Genomic DNA, 24,476 nt, shown 5'->3' with positions numbered 1-24,476 from the left:
TGCATAGAACCAATATTTATCATCAGTGTTGATTGCAATCATAATATTACTGATGGCTTCTAACAATAGTGATGTCATGAATCCTAGCAATAGTGATGGCATCGACAACTCAAAATCACCCTTACACCAATTAATGGAAAAGAGAAATATATTTTAAGAAATATATCCAAACTTAAACCTTTGCGTGCGAAGTATAACCTCTTTGGTTTGTTCAAAAATTTAGAATTCTGCATGTCTATCATGTTGAACACGATCCTATGCCCTGTCTGCGTAAAACTGAAGGGCAGGCCCATCATATATATGCATCCAAGGAGTTAAATGTCGGTCCATTGCTCCCTTCATTTGTAGAGTGGAAGCCCAGATGGTTCTCCGAAGACACATCTGAAGTTTCCATTGCTCTCCTTTTCCAAGCATCTGCCCACCCCGGAGAGTCGTCTTGGTTTAGGTGAAGTGCGCTGACAGCTTCGCTTGGACGGCTGAAACCAACACCGTGGATGTGATTGATAGAGACTGAACTGTGAAGACATGCATGTTCTACCAAAAGAGTAAAAAAAAAAAGAAGATATGTTCCACTTTTTGACTTTTACCGGGAGATCATGGCGTTAGGTGACATCCTGGAAAATTTAAACACGTCACGAGCCAGAATCCAGAGGTTCATCTCCTTGGAAAAAACCAACAGCTTGCTTATAGTTGAGTCCTAAATAACATGACTAATTCTGTGCTTTGGTTGACTATTACATTGTTTCCTAATGAGAAACTACATGATGATTGATTAATGTCGCCTTCCTAATAAAGTTCCAGGACTTGTATAAGGAGCAGTTAAAATATCCAAATCGTGCCCTCAAAGAGCTGGACCAATTCAATCGTGAAATTAAATGATCTTTAGTACTATTTCCCCGGCGTGGTGGGTAACCTTAAGCTACGTACATCTAGTAAGTTTGACAACTTGAAGACGGCACAGGCTGTCGTGGCTGTTTGATCTACAACCTACTGCAAACTCCAATTCAAAAAGCCACCATGATGATCAGCTTACGCGCGTATGATGCAATGCATGCAGTATACGTAGCCTGATGGATAGTCAGCTATATTCGGCAAACATGAAGATGAGAGCAATACGTTACCAAGTCAATGAGCATGGACAGCCAAGCAACGTCCAAAATATGGAGACCATATAATTTACATATTTTGGCGTGAAAGATTGCCTGGGTAGCTATAAGTTGTTTTATCTTTTCCTGGGAAATAGCGTGTTGATCAGCATTCGAGGCTCAATTTTAAGCCAAAAACACAATGCCAAAGCAAAGCATGGTCCATGAAAGGACATGTAACACTGGATACTCCCCCAAAGAGGCACTGTATCGAACATCTACCTGACAAATGCAAACGAGCATCTGCTAGGCCGGCCCAAAAGCAATACCTGTGGAACAGCTAAGCCCAAACCCAGGCGTGTCAAAATTATGAGGCTGAAATGCAGCACCATTTTTCTTCCGTGACCTGTCCTTTTTCTTTTCAATTTTTGCCATTTTGCTAGCACGCAGAGATCAATGGACGCCAGACGGTCATACAAAAACGTTCCTCATGCCTTTGTGAAACAAGGAGAAAGGGTCTTCTTCTTTTTTTTTTGATGAAAGCAACAAGGAGAAATATAAGTTTTTTCGAGAATGATTGATTGAACAGTGACATGCCACATAACGACCAAGACGAGCTCCGTAACTAGTCTAACCTTTTTTTTTTGGTAAAAACTAGTCTAACCTTTAGGTAGGAATAATTAAACCGAATACTTCTCCATTCAGATCATAGCAGTCCGTTTTTATTTGACTGAGACTATAGTATCTGGAGTACTTGAAAACTTGAGCCCGTGCCAAAACCTAGAGTAAATGGGCCGTAGCCAACAGGCATCAAGCCACACTTTAATCATACAGTCAGGCTTGAAATCAACGTACCGTCCAAGTGGAATCGTAATCCAGCCTCCCACGTAGGTATGTGCAAGTTCTAGGCCTGGTCTGTTGAGTCTCATCTCCTTGCTCTACCCATCGTAGATCAGCTTCATCCAACCCTTGTTTTTGTAAAATAAATAAAGGCTACGCTGCCCGATCATGTTTGATTAAATTTGGTGTATGAGTAGCCGACGCATTATTTCAGTACTTCATCCGAATGATAGAATGATTAATGGTAAAAAGAAGATGACTGATACTTGACAACTTCTAGAAAAATTGCACCTAATCATGCCACCAATTGCTTAAATGGATATCATGAAACATCACATCGATCTATAGGTGAATATCTTCTTGACTTGTATTTCCTTGCAATCAAAAGATTCTTTATACATGTCCGTGGTTGAGTGCATACAAATTTTTCCCGCTTCATATTCCAAAGCCCATTCCCCACATCAAAATCATTAGGTACTATTAAATTCAGGTTCCGTGACTTGTGAAAAAGCAAAGTTTTGCTGGAAAGCGAGTTGTTCTGACCTTTTTCTAATTCATACAATATAATCCAGTCTGGGCCGGATCGATGCTGTAGCAGCAAGAAGGTCACCACCATCATACTTGAAGCTACCGATCTGGCATTAATTTTTGTATTTTTAGATCCTGCTCGTTATGCCAGTTTTAGATTTTTTTTGGGTGGAGCTCAAAGCGCTTACCATAAGAAATACTCAAATGGCATGTGAAATGAACGAACTCGCTAATAAAACTGGGGGAAGTATTTCACTGCCTCCTTTTCCATCAAAAAAAGAAATGAATGAGCTCGCAGTTTATCGTGATCTCCAATGGTGTATAGAAAAGAAAACATTTGCTTATTGATAATCGATCCAAATATTTATTACAAAGAATGGACTGTTTATTTTCTTGTACAGTTAGTAGGTAGGAAGCACAAATCATTGGAGAATCTTCAATAAACAATAGAATAAAGACAGAATAAACTTGTGAGGCGTTTGTCATTCTCCTATCCTATATTAATCTTTATTTTCCAGTGGTCCTCGGTCCCCTCCAGCTTCTTCTTCTAACAAGCGGGATAATCCGGAGGTGGTGGGGGGAGGGTGGATTCAGGGGTGGGTCCATTCTCCACCTCGAAAGCCGTCGCCAGCCCCAGCAGCAGGTGGGAGTCGAAGTGGCAGTGCATGATCCACATACCTGTACCATCAAATGAGAAAAACATAGACCAGTCAAATTAACAAAGAATGCAATGAGTTATCGTCTCCATGAACCAATGAGGTGGCTGGCGTACCTGGATTATTGGCAGTGAATCGGATGACAGCCCAACCGCCGGTCGGAACGGCGACGGTGTTCCTCTCCTGTGGATCCACCAGGTTGTAGCTCTTCTCTGCCGTGGCTCTGTCGTAGTTTCCGAACCCTTGCGCCACCACGAAGAAGTTGAAACTATGGATGTGCATCGGGTGGCTCTCGATCCCCACTATCGCCGTGTTCTGCAGCACCATCTCCACCGTCGTGTTGTACTTGACCTTCTTCACCTTGGTAGACTTGGTCGTGAACGTCAGCGCTGTATCTGAGTTCACGGAGGCGTTCGTGAAATCGAAGAACACCGGCGGGTAGTCGGGGAAGTCGTCCGTGTAAACCCCCTCCACACCCTTATAATCTGCCTCCAGCAGCGACATGGTGGTGGGGAACATGAAGGACGCGTTGTTCATGCTGGCGGCGAGCGATTGCGTGATGCAGTTCACTTGACTCGGCAGGCAAGCAGCAAAGTTCAACCCGACCGTGACGAACATGTGCTCGTCGACATGGAGAGGGACGGTGCCGTCCCCCGGCCTGCAGAGACCGGTTAGGCTGGAATAGAAGCGGAAGGCCAGATCGTTGTCGAAGAAGGAGGGCATGGTCGGCATCACGGGTTGCGAAGATGGCGAGGCGGATTTGTATCGAACGATGCCCGTGGTTGTTGTGTTATCGAAGGGTAGATTCGAGCTGTTATCCCGGCTGACGTACGCGAGGGCGGCCATGTAGTAGCGTGCCGGGGTCGCATCGGCCACCATGAGGGCATCGACGGTCTGGCCGGGGGCGATGACGATCACATCGGTCTCGTAGGGCTTGGTGTAGCTAGCATCCACGGCTACCACGGTGAAGCGGTGCCCGGCGATCTTGAAGAAGAGCTGGTTATCGAGTGCAGCGTTGATGATCCGGAGCAAGTAGGTCTTTCCCTTCTCCACTTCCAGCTTGTAGGTGTCTGCAAGTCAACAAGAGGGTATTTTGGTCATTAACATACATGCTTGATGCTCCATCCTTGTACGCCACTGCATGGAATTAATCCGACTTCAACGTGAACGAGATATTTATATCTAAGGAATTGGTATTCAAGGTCGTGCAGGCCGCACTATAAAACCTGCAATGGAGGTGCTAGCTTCTTCCAATCGGGCTGATTAAATAAAGAAATTGCCCATTCCTTTGGTGTTCATTTTAGTTTTCAGTATTTCTCGTATCTACTTTTAGGAAGACATGCAATTATAGATGCAATCATCCAGTTGTAAGGCTAATTTGTAATTCGCAAAAGCACCCCCCATCAGTTAGATATATACATTCACATACGATCGAGACTAAAGTATCAGCTATCCTTGCAATATATACTAAGCACTTACCTTCTTTTGAGCATGGGTACTGGTCACCGGTTTTTCCATTGATGGTAAATGCGTCGGAGGCACTGAGACTGGTACCGTTAAGAAAGGCTTCATTGGCCAAGTCAACTACGTTCGCGTTCCACCACTCACCTGTACGTTGATGTTTTTGGTCATTCAAAGGTTGTGGAGTTGGTAAAGAGAAATTAACTAGGGAGCAAGAAAGGTCAGACATCCAGGCTAAACAACTTCATTTTTCTTCCGAGATTAGGTAGAGAGAGAGAGAGAGAGAGGTAGAAGGATATACCGAGTAGGATGGGTACTTCCTTATCGGGTTTGGGGAAAGGGTAGCCTTTGGTGCCTTGTCTGGGTCTGATTATGAGAGCACCGTAAACTGTTGCTCGGATGACCGAGGCATGGGCATGCCACCACAGAGTGCCCTCTTGGCCGGTAATGGTGAATTTCTGGGTGTAGCTGTGCCCTGGTTGTATCGGGCACTGCGTTATCATATTTGGCCCGTCGGCCCAAGCAGTCAGTATCTCAAATATGCCATGCCTGCAGTCATAATAATGAGAATTTTAGACCAGCTGCCTTGCTGAGATATAAATCTTCTGAAATAGCTAAAATATATACTATCTTTCTCTTCTCTGATCTCTCTACAAAAACATAAAAATACAATACTATCTTACCAGTGGATGGTAATGTTGTAGGGCGAGTCATTGATGACATGAACCACCACCGTGTCGCCCTCGTGGACATCTATGGTTGGGCCCGGAAGCCGGCCATTCACGGCATTGATCACTGTGCTCTCGCACAATCGACTTACCGTGAGGTTGCCAACCTAAGCATGACAACACCGTCAGACTTAATTATCGTAGGCCGCAGAAATCATCACCGTCAAACTTAGAAATGTTAATTTCACGATAAACAATGCACCGTCTACATCAAAACTGACATCACTAAATATCTTTCCTAACTAACTAAAACAAGACTTTGAAATGGTATGCTTTTAGGAGCCGTATTGTCTGTAAACCCAAGGACATATATCGGTTGAGTTGATACATGCTATATCTTGGATCCAAGAAAATTCGGACTCAAATAAGTTGGCAACTGGGGATGATGAAACTAAAGAAACATGGCCACAAGGGAGCACCAGCATGAAGATACTATCCTGGAATTCTAATTCCTGAAATTTACAGATGGTCAAACCGTGCTTTTCCTATCTCTAGTTTCTGCTTGCAAGATCTACATGGCATAGTCTACCCGGGGCTGAAAAAATGTTACATGTGAGCTAAAGCAAAGCAACGATCAAAATTTTACTTTCTAAAAGAAAGATTACGTTTGCCATGCATATATGTGACCTCCACCTATGAGAATGCAATGATTATTTTTTTTTATCACAAATAAAAGAGGAACTTTTCAAGGATTTATTTGACAAAATTTGTTATAGCACCAGAGAACTTAAAACGAAAAAAGATAAGATAAGAGAATATAAAGGCTAAATTACTCGGAACGTGCGCTCGACAACTGCAGCATCTGCCATGGATGCGATAAGGGCGAGAGCAATTCCCAATATGAGCACCAACCGTGCCATTTCTAAGAACAATAGGAAGGATAACGAAAAGATCTGAGGACTGTCTTATGAGATGGAAAGGAGTCTGCAAGTGGGAGGTGAAAATGCCTTCTCTGAGGAGTTGCTACCAATGCAAAACTATCGAAGTTGCATGAAGAGATTATTTGGCGAGCGAGGCTCTTATATAGAGTTTATAATTGTGTCTAGAAGACATTTGACCGCGTGGAAGGTGCACCAAAAATATGTAGATTATTACACGAGGATGTCTTCGACCTCCGTTTGCGTAAGAGCCCACCTTAACCAGCTTGACGTTATCTATCCGACTTGTCCAACACAAGACAGATTAGCTAAGTTTTAGATAATAGCACAATGTTCCGCGACCAAGGCAGAGTTCAATTACTTTAAGAAAAAGGCTTATGGACTTTTGGCAGCGCTGAAAATTCTATCACCGGCTTCCTGGGCGCTTCTTAAACCGACGACCTGCATGCAGTCTCTGGCTTCTGGATTCCTTCCATGGGTTCGTTTTTGTGTTCTTAATTAACATTCGATTCTATTTCAGTCAATTCCAATTTGTAGTTGATAAGCAGGCATTTGTTCTTTCCTACCACTACAATCTACTGGACCTAATTCGGCATCAGGAAAAAAAAAAGAAAAAGAAAAAGAAAACCATTTCCTAGAAGAATTGGCATACCACATGGCACAGTAGATTGGAACCATTTCACAAGTTGGTGCAAGGATTGGTGACATAAAGCACCAACCTCGTTGCCGGGTTTTGGTAGGATTTCTGCAAGTGAGTTTTAGATGTCTAAATTAAGTTGTATCTTCCAGTAGCTCTGTTTCGTCTCTGACTCAACAAATGCATCTCAGAATCTCCATATCCATTAAAAAATAGGTTTGGGATCGATTTAAGATAATACCACCTCCCCAAAGTACTTTTTGAACAGTTGGACCTTTCCTTATATCGTCACGGTATGCACGTTCGTTTCTCCGTTGGTTGGAACGCCTTCGTCGTTAGAGGTTTTGGTAAGTGCCTATTAGCTGTCGCATGACATAATTTGGTTGGGCAATTTTCTAAAGTCGAAGCTATTCCCGTGGATGTGCCTTGGATCTCAAGGTTCCCACTCTTTGTCTAAGACTTGTAAGAGTTGATACTTGATACTGTGCATTAGGTGGAGACCGTTGTCACAGACGTGTCTTCCTGCCTATAGTTTCTAGGTGAACTCAAAAACTCATTAAAGGAATTAATTAAATATGTGAAGACGATGTAGAAGTTGAAATTTCTAAACCAGGGATAGAAGAAATAAAGAGTGTCATAACGATAACATAGATTACCATCCCTTCTTGGAGGGATTTCTTAAGCAGGATTTAAACAAGTCGCATAAAATACGTGTGAGCTAAGAAACAGATCAACAAGTCAATCGATATATAGCAATTCTGATAGGGATCAGATAAATTTCCCAAGAATAGGTAAAATTGGCTAATGTTGGTTAACGCGGTTGCGTGTTGCCGGTATAGTAATTGAGGCTTTTACCTTTCGCACAGCTATTTCTTTTTACGTATCACACAGCCGACAAACTTGGTCAGATAGCTATATATCCATGCTATAGTTACGTATCTCAGACGAAAGAGAGAGATAGTTGGGACTTGCAGGCATGGTAAACTCCTAGAGCAGTAGCATTTGACATCTATATGCTTCATGCCATGATGAGGAAGGCCATGAGATCATCTATACGTATCTCTAATCCAAGACTGGAGCATGCATGAATCCGTCAATCACCACTCTAGACGAAGAGACGAGAGAGAGTTGTCCCGGACTTGGTAAATTCCTTGAGCAGTAGAATTTGACATCTATATGCTTCATGCCAGATGAGGAAGGCCATGAGATCATCTATACGTATCTCTTATCGAAGACTGGAACGTGCATGAATCCATCAATCACCACTCTCAACGAAGAGACGAGAGATAGTTTGGGACTTGGTAAATTCCTTGACCAGTAGAATTTGACATCTATATGCTTCATGCCAGATGAGGAAGGCCATGAGGCCATCTATACGTATCTCTGATCCAAGACTGGAACGTGCATGAATCCGTCAATCACCACTCTCAACGAAGAGTCGTAACTACCAATTCCAACCCCCCCGCCCTACTGGCTGTTTCACAGGCTTAGGAAAGACTAGTCTTAAGTATTTAAGAAAAATTAGGCTGAAACCGAATTAGAAACTAATCTGATACTAGTATGTGTCGAATACATGTATAGATATGGATATTAGTCATGATATCCATATTTGTTTTAAATCGATACAGCTACAAATTAGGTATCAGAAGTATGGATATAAATACAAATATAAATTAAATAATTAAAGTTTAATTATGACCATAGAACTAGAAATATTACCAAGTGGATAGTAAATAAAGTTAATAATATATTAATATAATCATATTTTTTCTTAAAAATTCATAAGTACAAATTCATAAGTACTACATAAAATTAAATAAGGTTACAAATAGAATCAGATATTTGAATACGGATTGAACAGTTGTCGATTCACATCCATACCTATTTTTTTTTGACGGATATGGATACCGATATGAATATTAGTTAGATATTTAATTTTTTATCCATATCTGGACTTATTCAGATACGAAAATTGATCTGAATAGATATTACCTGGTCCACTCTCACCCCTAAGAAAAATCAATGGAGTTGTGGAGGAAAAAAAAAAGTCCCACATAGGCCTAGGCAGAAATTGAAACCATCCTATATGGAGGCAATAGATGTTGACTGTTTAAGGACATATCTTATGCTTTGACTTAACCCGGATTATGTAATGAGCTGTTAGGCTACCGCTTTGCAAACTTATGCAAAAAAAACCAGCAAATCTGTGATATCTTAGGTTGACGCAGCCAAAGTAGGGAAGTATTGTGAACCAGTCAAATAATTAGAAACTGTAATAAGCTTTTGAACAGGCGGATCATAGTATTGAAAACTTATTTCTCAAAGATTTTGTACTTGCTGACTAATTTTAATTTTTGTGTTCGTGATCAACAACTTCTATTGATAGGTTATGTTAAAATATATTTAGCTTCGAAACATCATAGTACCTAAGTAGCAGCAATCTCATATTCATGGCCTTTAGATCGAAGCTGGCTTGGATGGAGCTATGATCTCTCTATGACAATACGTACTCTTGCAAGTTGCTAATAATACTATGCGATGGAAAAGCAAACTTGGTAGGTTTAGCTTCCTCAGGTGCCTCCAAAATACGGAGTAGTGCTGTTACAGTGGTTTCCTGTTGTCTAGTTCGGACCAAGACATTCGCCGAAATGAAGGAGACTATGCAGTACCAGTTTCCAGTTAAAATTTGGGAATTCAAAAGCTATAATTGTTCTCAAAGAAATGAAGATCGTGGGCTTGCCCATCATCTTGATCAAAAGGAAAAAAAAATGTTACAATTGTTAGGATGAATTCTAGGAGCAGAGATGGCTGCACCCAAACAACTAATTCTCGTCTGTTAATAGAAACATAAAGGGACTCTGAGCACGCCATACTTCCTACTAGGAATAGCGAAGGCATTAGCTGAAGAAAAAGGTACTGGAAATTCGGCAAGGAACTGTGTTCTTCATTGGACAGGGCACATACAAATACATGATTGTAGTATACAAAAATCAAAACAAAAGTTGAATATTTAATCAAGAGAGAAAAAAAAAAACTAAAATGTAAAACATCTCCTTAATGATTTTAGAGGATCTCAGACCCCAAAGCCGGCCTCCAAATTTGATATGGAAAATCTCATTCAAATAAGATATCCCCTTGTGCAAGACTGATCTTCTAGTACTTCAGGTGATCATGGAAGTTGGCATATTTCAAGTGTTTCTGGTCTCCATCAACAATCATCAAACCCCCTCCTTTTCCCATATGTATTTATGTTTAACTGATCTTCTCATTGTTCAACATTCACCGAGCACAGGATTCACCTTGTGTCCATATTAATACTTAATTTCTCCTTTGCCTGTAAGAAATCATTTTACCTTTATTCTGAATGGACCAAATAATGTTCGTTCGAATCCGTTTTTGTATTCAAATATATCTGGATACATGGATACAAATTTTAGTACCCGAATGATAGCATTATCCACATCCATTTCTATCAAGGAAAGGCATATATGGCTATGCATCGACAATTATCCAATTTATAATTGAATATTCTGTTTGCAATCCTATTTAGTTTTATATAGCTCTCATTAACTTCAGAAAAAAATTATTTATCTTCGATATGGTTGTCCATAAAGTTTAACTATCCAATTTATATATGTATTTATATGTATGCAGTGAATATCTGATTTTTATCTATTTAAAATGAATATAAATATAAACTTTAGCATCTAATTAATATTCATATCCCTATTCATATTCGTTGACTAAAATAGATATAGATATACTAGTATCTCATCTAATCCATTTTCAACCCTTTCTAAGGCTATGTATGACCATGGTAGATAAAATTTGCAAGCTATATGCAAGTTGCATCTAGGTGCATATGACTCATTTAGTATCAGTTATAGTGATTTTACTTCTTAATACCCATGATAGGCCAACACAATGTGATCTAGTAAAACATTCATAAAATTAAAAATTTTCAACATGATACCTCAGCTTCATCAACTTCGATGGTATTGTAATAACATCAAAAGAAATATGTTGGCTTCGATCTTTGCTCTGAAACATGAGGGTAGAGAGATTTGTTCGGGCTGCGTAGCATATTCCACTACAGTCGCTTTGACTTGTAATTTGTGGGTTAGATCTCATTGGTTTCTGTCAGGAATGGCTTTATATTCTCCTGATTCATTTTCTTAATGAATTTTGATCTTTACTGCCACATACATACAAAGCTCGGGGCAATCATGATGGCATTATAGATGTTGACCAACCATTCTATGCACATGAATGGGGAATTGAACCCAAGACCTCCAACTTTGTGTCATGTTGTTTATTTATTTATTCATTAAAGGGCTATACCATGTTAACTAACTACTAACTCCCAAACTTAAGTTGTTAGAAAAGGGGTCAATAATGTATATCAAGCCATAATAGTAGATGATGACACCATTTTAGGAATTGAAGCAGGGGAAGGAAGGTTTGCATGAAATGTATTAACCTTATAGTGAACATAAAATCACAATTTTCCTATTTGGAAAGAGATATAAGTGTGCTCCCATCAAGCAAATAAATAGGATATGGAAATTCTCTAGCCAAAAAAAAGTGGAGGAAGAAAAAGAAGAAGAACAAGGAGGATATGGAACCACTGGTTGCTTCAGATCATTAGATAAGTCTTATATCCCTCTCTAAGACATATCCATCTGGTATTGGCACTTTTGTTAGTTTTGGTGATTGCATTCTAAGAGATAGACACTGAATTGTTAATAATTAAGAGAAATGCTTAACCATTCCTCCCTCACCAAACCCCCCCTACCCCTCCCTTCCTCCTAGCCAAAACAATCAGGCAGCATCCTGGGAAGTTCTCAATGCATGCCTGCAATTCAACTGACTGATGAGGCCAATAGGGGGAGTATTATATCATGCACTTGATGGAATATTATGATGTGCTTCCACATTTAGATGATGTATTGACAATTGTACTACTTCATGATAACAAATTTGGCACTGAATTGACTACTCATGATATATGTTGTTGATCGGCAAAATGTTTCAGCAGTTGACCAGTCCAAGAAATACTCCACCTTGATACTAAAATTGCAACTTGCAGTTTTCAATTCTTTTTTGGCACAACATGAATGAGTGTTTACTCCCTGCCGGGCTTTGTTAAATGAAGTAGGCAATGTAGACTTGTAGCTGAGCAGCTGCACTAGTTCAAGCCCTGGGTTTTACAAGAATTGTTCTTCACTGGCTGCCATAGTGGACTGTCGTTGCTTCTTAGAAAACCATAGCTTGAAAATTTGATATGCAACAGAGGCAATAGAATTTAAAACAATGAAATGAAACAGAGACAATAGAGTGTACACTTGGCAGGATGTACGTTCTCATGCAGTAATAGAATATAATCTTATGATTTTGTTAGTTATGCTGGTCCAACTTAAATTTTATAAAATTTTCAGTCTCGTCGTTCAGTCATACCCCAAATATTTCTTGTTTACTGACGAGGATGGATTGCTTTGTTTTGAGATTTGATATTTTAATCTAGCTTGAGTTAGTATTGTAGAGAGTCAACTTTAACCAATGAATGGTAAACTGTTGCATAAGGAAGGTTTTTTTAAACCGAGTTTGATCGTTGAGATGACTCACACCTCTCATGCTTCCCTTGTTTTTTATGTTCCATGTTTTCTTTTTATATCTCATCATTCAATGTCGAGTGAACATTTTTTTATTAATGCTAGAGCATGCTCCGCAATAGTACAAGCAAAAAAAGAAGTATATTGCAGAAGACCACGTATTTAATACCCAAAAACTACTCTCTCTCTCTCTCTCTCAAGAGAAAAAAATCACCCAAACACTACTACAGACCTGAGCAATGACCAGATACCGAGGGATGATCTAATGATGCCATTTGCAGCGACTGTCACGATGGTTACAGAAATATGCAAGGAAAGAAGTTGCTCATAGTTTGTGGAAAGTTTGCAGGCCTGCTTCATCCTCTACTTCCTAAGATTCAGAAAACGACACACTGGTCAGTGAGCGGCAACATCACAAGCAACTCCCCAGGTGTCGAGTGCAAAGCTACAGCCTGCACAAGCATTAGATCATTTGAACCATGCGTTGCAGCCATAAAATGCAAGGGGACAAACAAAAAGTTGCCTACCAGAGGACAAAACGTTAGGGGCATTACATCAAACAGTTGCCTGACGCATCATATGGAGCATGCGCACGTACACCACCGCCGTCACGGCTGTGGGAAATTAATCCGGACGCCTTACTCGTCCAATTGAAGAGTTTGGCTGGGTCTGACTCGGCCGCGAGACGGACGGGACACTTATGGTCTTCGTACTAGGACAAAACCCGGCTATCAAACAGGCTTGGCTGCTGCAGCTCAGGCACGGCCATTCCTGGCGACAATACAAAACATCATGCGAGATTCTTCATTTTTTTTCTATGATTTAATTTTTTGAATAAGGTAACTCGGGTCATCCATTTGTCCCTGTGCACGACGGAGACAAGATTTACCAAAACCAAGTGTCCTCATCCTCACTGTACTCAGCAGATTAATATCTTAATATATGCAAACTTTGATTGGTTCCTTTCGCTAATTTGGCATTGGGAGTGTGGGCCTACCTAGGCAGAATCTACAACAAGACTTTCCCCGTCGACCATTCAAATGGCGGAACCCAGAAGCCCGGTAACTGGGCCTACCCGGTCCAATTGGCGGACTAATTTATAGAGCTGATAATGGGCCAGTTTTGGGCGCAGCAAATGTGAGATTTAAATAGCTATTTCTCGAGGCCCGGCCCATGATCAGCGCTACTCGTTAGCTATTTGTCGAAAGTTCTCAGGGCAAAACTGGGATTCGGTTAAAAGGTTCCAGAACATAGCCGGGTGGTTCTATATACACCCCCCCTATTGCTCAGGACAGCCCCCAAAAACCAAAAAAAAAATACCCAAACTAACTTTTAGTGTAATTACCATATTGCCCTTGAAATTTTCTCAGTACACCCCCCCTTCCTCCTCACTGCCGCCTCCTCCTCCTCCTCCTCCGCCTCACTGCCGCCTCCTCCCCTCCCCCTCCTCCTCACTGCCGCCTCCTCCTCCTCCTCCTCCGCCTCCCCCATCACCCCTCCTCCTCCTCTTCCTCCCCCCCTCCCCCCTGCGCCCGCTTCCTCCTCCTCCCCATCCCCCACCTCCCCGTCCTCCTCCTCCGCCTCCCCCCTCCTACCCCTCCTGATTCCCCGCCTCCCCCATCACCCCTCCCCCTCCTCCTCCTCCTCCCCATCCCCCACCTCCCCGTCCTCCTCCTCCGCCTCCTCTGCCTCGTCTTCCTCCCCCCTGCGCCCGCTTCCTCCTCCTCCCCATCCCCCACCTCCCCGTCCTCCTTCCTCCTCCTCCCCATCCCCCACCTCCCCCCCCCCCCCCCCCCCCGACGTAATTTAGGAATTTTTAATTTTTTAGGGGTGTCCTTAGCAAATGGGGGGGGGGTGTAGAGAGTATTTAAATTTTTTTTAATTTTTGGGGGGTGTCCTGAGCAATAGGGTGGGTGTATATAGAACCACCCAACATAGCCCTATGAAAACGAACCCCCACCCTGGACCTGCGAGTGCCGAATTTGCGGTTAGGCGGGTCGGTACGGTTTTGGAGCAGCACCTACCGCCATGGAGACGGAGCCGGAAACGGCGGCCGACTCCACCCCTCCTCCTCCGCCGCCACCTCCGCTGCTATCTCCGCCTCCTGCCTCTTCTCCTCCTTGTCCATCTGCTGTCATAGAGGAATCTGCTTCTAAATCCCCGGCTGCAAAGGGAGGAGCGAAAGATCCTGGGGCGGCGGCGGCGGGAGGATCAGCCAGTGGAGGCGGAGGTGGTGGGGGAGCGGCGCCGGCGGATGACCGAGTGAAGGGACCGTGGTCGCCGGAGGAGGACGCGTTGCTGGGCAATCTGGTGAAAAAGTTCGGGGCGAGGAACTGGAGTCTGATCGCACGGGGGATCCCCGGCCGCTCTGGCAAATCGTGCCGTCTCCGGTGGTGCAACCAACTCGACCCTTACGTCAAACGCAAGCCCTTCACTGGTACTATCGTCTATTTCCTGCCGTTATTTGCTTGCCTATCATATCTGAACATAATCGTTTTAGTCGTGTCTCCCAATGGTGATAATCGGCATTTGATTTTTTGGATAAAAATGGTGGTAGAGTAGATTGAAGCCTAAGGCTGTGGGTTTGAAGGGTTTTTCTTAAGACTATTATATTGATTTTTTAAACAGCTGTAGATAAGATGGAAATGGAAATGCTCATGTTCTGTTAGTCTTATTAGGGTTTTGGCTATATTTTAAGAGATATGGATACTTTTGCTTCCCCTGCTTGTGCGCGACATATAGAATGGTGGCGAACCTGTTCAGCCGCGGCTCGTCTGAAACTTGATGTAGCTCGCATGATAGTAGGTTGACTATTTACATCAAGAAGAGGAATATGATGTGCCTTTTTTATGTGGAAGACAGAGGAAGAGGCTATTGGAGTTGATTTAGGTGTTGCTTCAAGATTAATATGCCTGCTTATGTTGCTAACCCTAAAGCTTTGTAGTTTACACATTGTGAAATTACTTTTCTTTCTGCACACGACTGGGTTTCATAAATACTTACGAAGTCACCCAGAGAAAACCATTTTGTGAATCACATGGGGTTAAGGCTGCATGAAATGTTACACAAGATCAGTGAATGCAGAATGAAAAAAATTAGGCTATTTTGTGGGCTTGTTTCGGGCTTAGGCTTGGTGGTTCTTTGTGTTAGGCCAAGTTCCTGCAGATCTCAATGAAGGTTCACCTAGCCCAAGTTGTTAACACCCCTTAACCTGCTTTGACAATGGTATCATCATCATTTGCAACCCTTAAATGAAGGAGACTTCTATAGTGCAGTTATCTCTTTGTCCTTTTGAATTTTTATCTTGATATGAAGCAGATTATTTGGTAATCTATAGTCAATGTTGAATCATATTGGCATCAATTAAGGTTGTAGATTCGATATTTTAAGTGTTGATGTTTGAAAGGTAACGACTCAATGCTCTGAGAGATGACTGTAAAGAGAAAGGCATATTTTCGAGAGTTAGGGATGGGGAAAAAGTCAATTTATCTACTACATCCTTTCGTTTAGCTTTAACTGAGCAGAGTTGTGCTAAAAGAAACCACAAGGATGTTTGGGCATTCGAGATGTAAATATGAAGTATTGTACCTTCGGGGAAAAATCATTTCGTAGGTAGTGGAATGTAGATATTGCGGGAAGTAGACATTTGAATTGGCTCTCTGTGCCTCATGTGATTTAAGGATTGGGATATATTGATATCTAACTTCAGGTAGGTTAAGCAAGTCACCAAGCTTTCTCTAGTCTTCTTTTGTAAAATCCATTGTTACTAGGAAACCATATTCCTGCTCGCATAATAGTTTCCCCAACAATCAAATTAGGAAGTGGTAGCAATTCTTTTGAAAAATCAATCCAAAACCAATTCTGAAAGAAAGGAAAATTCTAGGAACTGGGCCCCAATAATTGAGCATTGAAGATGGACATAGCAAGGAGAGGAAGGGGGTCTGAATTAAAGATTCTCCTCAACGGTCTTAATAAAAACACCACTTTTTTCTGTGATACATTGCAATCTTTAATTTGTTTTCTTATTGCAAGAAAGCAAGTACTAGTAAAAGAGGATTTTGTTTATAAATATTCATCAATTAAATCTGCAAATATTTAATAAATTCACCCCAATTCAAGTACCCTGCGGGAACCTAGTCTTAAAACTTGTCTCTTGGAGTTTCCTTGTGGTTTTATGCATTTTCTAATGCGTTATCCATAATGTTTTTTTTGCTTTCTTTGTTATCATGTTCATATCTCGCATTAGGGTCTCTTCTTAACCATCGGTTCCAATTTATTGCCATGCATTTTTCCTGCATCAAATTCTCCTGATGGGAACAAGGTGAACTCTCTCTCTCTCTCTCTCTCTCTCACACACACACACACACACACACACATATCAGCTTTGGTGTAGTTTCTTTTAAGTAGATATTTCTCTGTTCGTCTATAGATAATCATGGCGTCACATTGCTCGAATGATGGTAAGTCCTTTATTGTTTTATTAAGGTTTATTAGTTGAAAGAATTTTAATTTTTGTTTTTATAGAAAACTGAGGTTGAAAGAACTTTAACGGACTGTGAGCTAGTCATTGATTCTTGTTTGCAGATAGTATTGAATCAAAAAAAAATAGTGGATATTTCCTAGTGTTTCACAATCTCAGTAATATGTTTCCACAATTCCATGCCTGATATCTTGCGAAAAATTCTCCTTACTTTCATAAGGATTGAAAAATGATGTTTCTTTGCAATGATTTGTTGAAACAAAGCTGCAGTCACTTTGTAAGTATTGTACCTATGGAAGAAGGTTTCATATACATACACACATGCTATATACATAGGTAGGGAAAGAAAGCTTCATGACAGAGTTGTATCACTATCAAGAAAGGGCCACTGTGCTTGCATCATAAACACATTTTACATGAACAACGCATTAAAACTGTGATATCTGGTGGCACGTTAATTAAAGTATGTTGACATAAATTGGTAGTTTATTAACTTAAAATAGTGAACTCTTTTTTTCCTTTTTAAATAAATAAAAAAGATTTCACCATTTTGTACCTTATAGGCTTAAATTATTTGCAGATTATAAAGTCTTTTCAAAAGTGGATTTCATTCCTAAGTTTAACGGTCTTATTAGTTCAAGATTTGAATTTATGATATAGATAGGAAACAATCATTTTAAAAAGAAAATGTTTCAGACTTGTGTCTTTAGTCAGTTTATTTATTCCAAGAAAAATTTAAACTTCTAAAGATGATTCTCGACATCATCAATAGAAATTTCTATATTTTATATTGTCCTCATGATACTACCCTTGTTATTCCAAAGACATGCTTGTCAAACTCGCATGTTCAATTTCCTTTTACCAATATTGTCTGTAGGAAAAAGAGAATTTTTTTTTTGCAAAATCTCTACTACTTCCGCAATCTATTTATTCCCCTTTTTGTAGACTTTCCATTTCTACTGCAACATAATGGTAGATCTTTCAATAAAAAAGTAAGCATAATAGGGATCTCCAATTGGCCCCACAAATACCAAGGCTATTCTAAAAGACACTGATAATGCATCCAAGACTCTCGGTTAACCCATAACTAAAACTACATGCTCTGCTAATTCTAACCCAAATAGGATTTCAAATCATTGCAAGAATTTCTCCATAACTACTCATGCCATCTTCCCAAAATAGTTATCCTAATGCTGCTTATACTCTAATTAAAGAGCAGAGAACAAAAAAGACACTAGAACTCCTTTGCAGGACTGCGATGTGATTGTGGAGTCCTCAAACTATCCCAAGGTGATACAGTACTCATGCAATCTCCGGTGACCATCAAATTGCTAGTTTCAGTGGCTACTGGCTGTTGTGGAATTGCTGTTCTGTTCCTACCATGTGCTGGTGTAAGGGCCTGTCCTTTGGCCATATGAGTTCCTAAAGCAACTTAAACCCTAACCAAAAATTGGGTATTATACTGTCCAGTTATAAACCATAAAGGATCATGTCACATCAATTTGATATTTATTAAATTCACTATAAGAATATAGTGTACAACTGTGATTGAAGTTGATGGTCTTTGCATGAGAAATTGAGGCCTTTGCAACAATTGCACTTTTGATGTTCGGTTGTGCACAAGAGACCCAGTATAGTATGAGTTATTTCTCTCTTATATAGTTGGATTATGGTGAAGGTGCTATCTAGCCAACACATTTAGCTGAAATACCTTACATAGGCTCATCTTCTCATTTTTAGTCCATGCTGCTTTCGTTTGAACTTGGTGATTCTAGTATCCATCCTTACTGTTCTAAGCTTAAATTATTAGTAAAGCACAAAAATGTTAAGGATTGATTTTATGGTTAGGTAGCCTCCTAAGTTGTATGAGGGCATTATAGGATCAGGCAAGCCCATAAGCTCCAACATGGCATATCAAGTATCTCGCTGGGCCTAGGGTGCTTGAAGCTGGCATGACATAACTGTTCTTGGTCATTAGGTCTGCACAGGGATAAGTTACAACAAGACATATTTCTTATGTTAAGCATAGCAACAGTATGTATGGAAACATTTTTATCTTTGCCATGATGGAAGAATAGACAAGGATTTTGTGTCCATTACAATTTCCATGTAGGGATTTGATAACTTGACTTAGTTGTTTCAGATTTGATACTGACTTCATCGTCATTTTTATTAAATAAAAACAAGTTCAAGAAGAACTTGGAAATCTGTCAGCTGGGAAGCCTTTAATGAATGCCTTCAAGCTTCCTTCCACTCATTGGTGGTTCAATGCCTGTGTTGTTGGCATCACAGCATCGATACTTCTATTAAAGTGTCATGCAATCCATTGAAGTCTCCTGCATTCTCTGAATCTGAGCTGTATCTGAGGCTTGAAATCCACATGAAGCTCAAAATTTTAAACATCTAACCAAGAGAAGCTGGTACCAACAGCTGGGCTATGCCTGGTTGGTATTTGGAACCGATAAATGAAGACCTGCCTTGCAATATGTATACAGTTTGTTTCATGCACTAAACTACCATGATTTGTGCTCTCACACTCAATGGAAGTTCCATTGTTGATGGTAACAAGCATGTATCTTCTGGAACTTTTTCTTTGCTAAAGGTGCTTGATCTTATGCTAACCATCATGTGTATCAACTATGCTGATAACTAGTATATATTTATAATGAGCAATTGCATCTTGTTAGAAAATTATGTCTTATTGTATAGTATACTTGGATCCCTTAATTTGTGCTATGGATAAGTATAACTATGGTCATGGATAAGCAAAAGTGATATTGCAATTTTTTTTTTATTTTTTGGCTGCAGAGGAAGAGGATCGTATCATAATTGCTGCCCATGCAATCCATGGTAACAAGTGGGCATCAATTGCCAGGCTTTTGGACGGGAGAACAGACAATGCAATAAAGAATCACTGGAATTCCACACTGAGGCGTAGATGTTTTCAGGCTGAGCAGTACAAAGCAGCAACATGTGATGCTGTGCAAGATGCTAGTGCAGAGAAAGCCAAAGAATCTTCAGAAGGAAGTCCATCAATTGGGGATGTTAATTCCTTCAAGTCCTTGGAAGGAAGAGACATTAATTCGAGGGGGAACATGTCTGACAATTCTGAAAACATAGTCCAAGTCAGAGATGGCCCTTCTGAAGTAAAAGATCCACCTTACCTGTTCCGACCAGTTGCTAGAGTAAGTGCCTTCCGACCATATAATCATGCGTTTGATCTGTCAAGTGGTTCTTTAGTGTCAGGACCAGTTCAGTTGCATGGACTGCTATCCCAAGCCTTTCAAGCTGGCAGTGGAGTCTGCAAATTGCTTGATGGTAACTGTAGTGAACCTCAGGTGCCACCCCAATGTGGGCATGGCTGCTGTAGCATTCAGAATGATGGACATCCTCGGAACTCTTTGCTGGGCCCTGAGTTTGTTGAATTTGTGGAGCTGCCACCCATTTCAAACCAAGAATTGTTTTCAGTAGCCTCGGATTTAAGCAGCATTGCCTGGCTTAAAAGCGGCTTGCAGGTCAGTAGCAGCTGTATATATAGTGGTTCACCTGGTCAGATAGCTCCGCCAGGGGGACATGTGCAATGAGTACAAGAGAGGATTACAAGGATGATCACTTGCAACCTTCCAATAAAACTAATCACTTGCAGCTTTACAGTAAAACTAAGTTAATGAGTTCATGGTTACTGAAGTCTTTTCACATATTGCAAGGTTGCATTTTCATCTAGTAGCTGAACTTGAGATGCATGAACCAAGCAAAGTTCCAGTTGAAATATGGTAAGAGGGGATTAGGATTCAATGTGGAGATGGTAAAACTGATGTTTATCCATAGAACAATAAACTAGCAAGTTGCTTAGGACAATCCTAGAGATCTTGATGGGGCAGAAAATATTTTTGATTTTCGTGATGTCCGTTATGAACTATGATACATTTTTTTTGGTTTTTGTAAAGATAATACATGAACAGTTAACAAACAGAAATATGCCCTCTTTCAGCTTCTATAAGAGGAAATATGCTCCTTTTATAATGCAGTACGGAGACATCGATGTGTGGTTTTGACCTCTTTGATCGATGTGTTATGTGTGTATATATCACTCCTAGTATGAAACACTCTAGAGCATAGAAATTGATTCTTTTAGAGAACCTTCTACATCAAGAGCATCTGTTTAAGAGAACATTATATTAATTTTAGAACTTTTGTGGAGTTTAAGCATTGGGCAAGTTCTAACAACTTGTCTGTTCTGGTTGCTTTACGTTTGGATATTTGTCTTTTATTCACTGAAGGAAGGTCTGTCGTTTTTTTCTGGCTCAAATGCATGGGTATGGTTTGAAATCATGTCATGGTGATCTTAATATCTAGAACGACTTTGTGGTTTCAAGCCCTCAGCACATTTAATTTGTGTGCTGAACTTAAATGTTAATGGCGAAAACGAGGAGAATTAATACATAGCGATGTCCAATAAGCTTGGAATTCGGAACTATAGTGGCCTAAAGATTTATTTAACATGTGTAATCAAGTAAATAAGTTGAAGTATTCATTTCCTGGCAAGTTCCTCACTTGTACCTTGGTGCTCAATTATTGTTGCTTTGTGCAACTGCACCTTTATACCATGCATTATGTACTTGCGGGGTGTTAAAATCATTATGAATGTATTTCGTGTTGTTTATATTTTTTACTTCGAAGCGTGTATTCTCTTTTTTGTTATGGACAAGAATTCTTATAGTCTCTTCAGGATATTTATAATTACTTTGAGCTGCAAAGAACCATAGGTTCAAATTAGTTGACCTCTATAACATAATTTTACAATATTTTTAGCTATGTAGATCAAAATCCATTGAATCATCTGTGCACCAAAGCTGTGGAATATTTTGGAATAGTTATCATTTGCAATAATATGGAACATGTTTAAGCAAATTTTTAAGCTCATCTACATTCAGTAGTAATAAATTATGTTAATGAGTTGCAAACTAAAGAGAAAACATTGCTTGAAATGGAAATATAGGGACTGAATTTCATATGATTATGGTAGAGATGACAATCAATTTACACTTTAATCAGTTTCCATGTGTTTAGAAGTTGCTCTGAACACCATCTGTTTTTTTATTTTCAGAAACATATCTTGTCTGTGAAAGCTCTCGTGTATGTTGGCTTTGGAGAGACTTAAAGATTATACACAAACCTTGTCACATTATGGTGTTCTTTCTGTATACATCTTGTTTCTTGTCTAGCTACGAGTCCTCTGTTGGAAATCAATTTCATCTTTACTTATGTTCTGTAACTCTGCTGTTCCTACTTTTTATTGCTCAAAAACATCGAGGTTTGAGTAACTTCACATGCGGATTTGGTGCCTTGCCCTCATCCCAGTTATGCACTCAAATACTAGATGAATCCAAGGTCATTCAGACCACTGCAACAATTAACCATGTGTGCAGGTCTTGATCAAGATCGAAAACGCCATGAAGTTTGACTGGCACCTTTTTCAACCAGGTCATGTTCTTTGTGTGTCCAGATTTTCTCGAGTTCCCTATTGCTATACCCCCTACTCCCTCCCTTCTTTGCTCTCGCCATTCTCCATCACTATCTCCTCTCCTTTATTTGGCTTAATCTACTGTTTGGACGATAATAGTTGTCTCTTTATTCCTTTTCATCTGGACTATGGAATGGAATGAAACGTGCAGTCAACGTTTGACATGGATTATGATCCGTGTTTAGGAGCCTGTCAAATTCCTTCAAGAAAAATTTTGTGATTGACATGAAACTAGCATTGCCGGGAAAAGATTGTGCATGGAAAGTAGATGATGGTGGTTCTTTATATGTCTATTAACTTGTAAAATTTGTCATTGTGTTATTCTTTTCAGCTTGTCAAGCTTCCAATAAGAAAAGGTTAGGAGCAATTTTTCATGAATGAAAATATATTTTAGAGTACTTAATGAATTCGAGTGGATCTTGATCTAATCTGTTATCTCTCTCAAAAGAAAAAAAAAATGTTATCAATGCCCATTATGCACGGCAGGAACGGTTCATCAGACTCATGATTTTTTTCTCCCTGTATTGTAACAGATTTTTTGAATTGCACCAATTCTTTATGCTAATGAATTGTTCACTGTGGTTGCAGTCGCTTTGGCTTTAAACAGGTTGTCACTGGGTCATATAGTTATTGGCATATATTTTGCAATGTAAAGAACTTTTTATTTTGTGGTAAATGAAATTGTGGAAAGCTGTATGCGCTGCCTCGCGCTGATCCATGTATCGCTTATCATCTACACTACTTAATTCTTGTGCTCTTGTTCTCATATTCTAATTTATTGGATGATATTGCTTGTTTGGTCAAATGTCGTCATATGCAAGATGCAGAAGAAGGTTTAGTCAACTTGTCAGATGAGTCTGGTGTCTTTTTATGTGCTCATTGTTACACTGGCATCACCTTTGTTCATTGCCTGCACCACCGGGACCACGAGGATTCTTAGCTTTTATTATTATTATTTAAGACTTTTAAGAAGATTGCTTATAAACCGCTTCGGATACATCCCATCCTTGAATGAGACTGCACTAATTTGAGCAATCTCGTGTACACAATGTTAAAAGAGTTCAAAACCGGTATAGAAAACTAACGACCAAGATTTCAAGGCCCTCACCAGCTTTAATTAAAAGAATAATAAATCTGTACAAGGGAAACAGAGGACGGTTAGGTTACAGGTTGAGTATAAATCTATTAAACAGCTTAACAAATTCTTTGACTTGCACAAGGCCCCCCATGACTTGATAAGCTAAGCGAGGAGAAGACGGTGGATCTAGATTTAGAAGCTTTTCTCGGGAAACGTACCAACAAATACGGTGGAGGGTTTCTCCCAGCCTTAACTGGATGTCTTTAGGGATATGCTTGTTCCCCATTGTGTGTAAAGGGATAGGGGGTGGGTGGTTCTCTGATGTTCATTACCTTCAGAAGGGAAGAAGGTGATTAATGGACTCATAGTTGCCGGAAATCCGTGGCTTTTTTCATGCAGTTTTTGTGATTCTTTATATGATATATTTTCTGGGGGAGCCACCATCTTACTGCTTCTTTAAGATTAACTTCGATGGCAAACGTACGGAAGAAAAATGCTTTTGTTGAAGTGGGTTTCGTTATTAGGAGCACCGGTGGTGTTCTAATTACTGATGATGGTGTCAGGGTTTTTGATACTATACCTAATTTTCATGATGGAATTCTATACTACTTAGAAGGGTTTAAAATATGCTTCAAAGATCTAAGGGCTTTTCCCATTTGCTTAGGGAAAGAATTTTTGACAGTTATCAAGCAGCTTTCAGATTTACTTTTTACAGATATCTGATTCCATCCTTTTATTCAGGATTTTCGGCCACCAATATGCTCCTTGGCTTCTTTTGAGGCAACATATGTTATAATGCAGCTGATTGGATGATATTTTATGTAGCTAACCATATAGAAACTATGGTATAGGGCTCTGCTGCATATAAGGGTGAGCCAAATGCAGCTTTTACATTTCTGCGATACATTCGAGGTTCAAAGAGCTTTGTAGAGAGGACAGAGAAAGGCCACCAGTGGGGAGGAATTTGTA

The 24,476-nt window shown here is 40.1% G+C and overlaps 2 protein-coding genes across 5 annotated transcripts; one reads left to right on the top strand and one right to left on the bottom strand.

Annotated features, from left to right (window-relative positions):
* Positions 1 to 2,775: 2,775 nt before the first annotated feature.
* LOC103704089 (laccase-24-like) lies at positions 2,776 to 6,308 on the bottom strand. Its single transcript, XM_008787240.3, has 6 exons — positions 6,072 to 6,308; positions 5,254 to 5,405; positions 4,872 to 5,119; positions 4,589 to 4,717; positions 3,226 to 4,179; positions 2,776 to 3,131 (listed from the first exon to the last, which is right to left on the bottom strand). Exons 1-6 carry the CDS (start codon positions 6,156 to 6,158, stop codon positions 3,001 to 3,003), a joined length of 1,701 nt encoding a protein of 566 aa, XP_008785462.3. The 5' UTR covers positions 6,159 to 6,308; the 3' UTR covers positions 2,776 to 3,000.
* Positions 6,309 to 14,374: 8,066 nt separating this feature from the next.
* LOC103704090 (transcription factor MYB1-like) lies at positions 14,375 to 23,234 on the top strand. Of its 4 annotated transcripts, none has more exons than XM_088703751.2 (3): positions 14,375 to 14,862; positions 19,714 to 20,420; positions 23,018 to 23,234. In XM_088703751.2, exons 1-3 carry the CDS (start codon positions 14,454 to 14,456, stop codon positions 23,030 to 23,032), a joined length of 1,131 nt encoding a protein of 376 aa, XP_088559877.2. In that variant the 5' UTR covers positions 14,375 to 14,453; the 3' UTR covers positions 23,033 to 23,234. The 4 variants fall into 4 exon arrangements, with proteins under 4 accessions (XP_088559877.2, XP_088559876.2, XP_088559878.1 ...); XM_088703750.2 differs by lacking the exon at positions 23,018 to 23,234 and adding an exon at positions 22,013 to 22,807; XM_088703752.2 differs by having other exon boundaries at positions 14,376 to 14,862; positions 19,714 to 20,090.
* The last annotated feature ends 1,242 nt before the right edge of the window (positions 23,235 to 24,476 follow it).

Source organism: Phoenix dactylifera, chromosome 8, assembly GCF_051530095.1.
Source record: "Phoenix dactylifera cultivar Ajwa chromosome 8, Ajwa_hap1_PhDact_Kaust_v1.1, whole genome shotgun sequence".
Classification (NCBI taxonomy): Eukaryota; Viridiplantae; Streptophyta; class Magnoliopsida; order Arecales; family Arecaceae; genus Phoenix; species Phoenix dactylifera.
The sequence above is the reverse complement of the archived record's forward strand: the minus strand, read 5'-3'. Positions and strand labels throughout refer to the sequence as shown.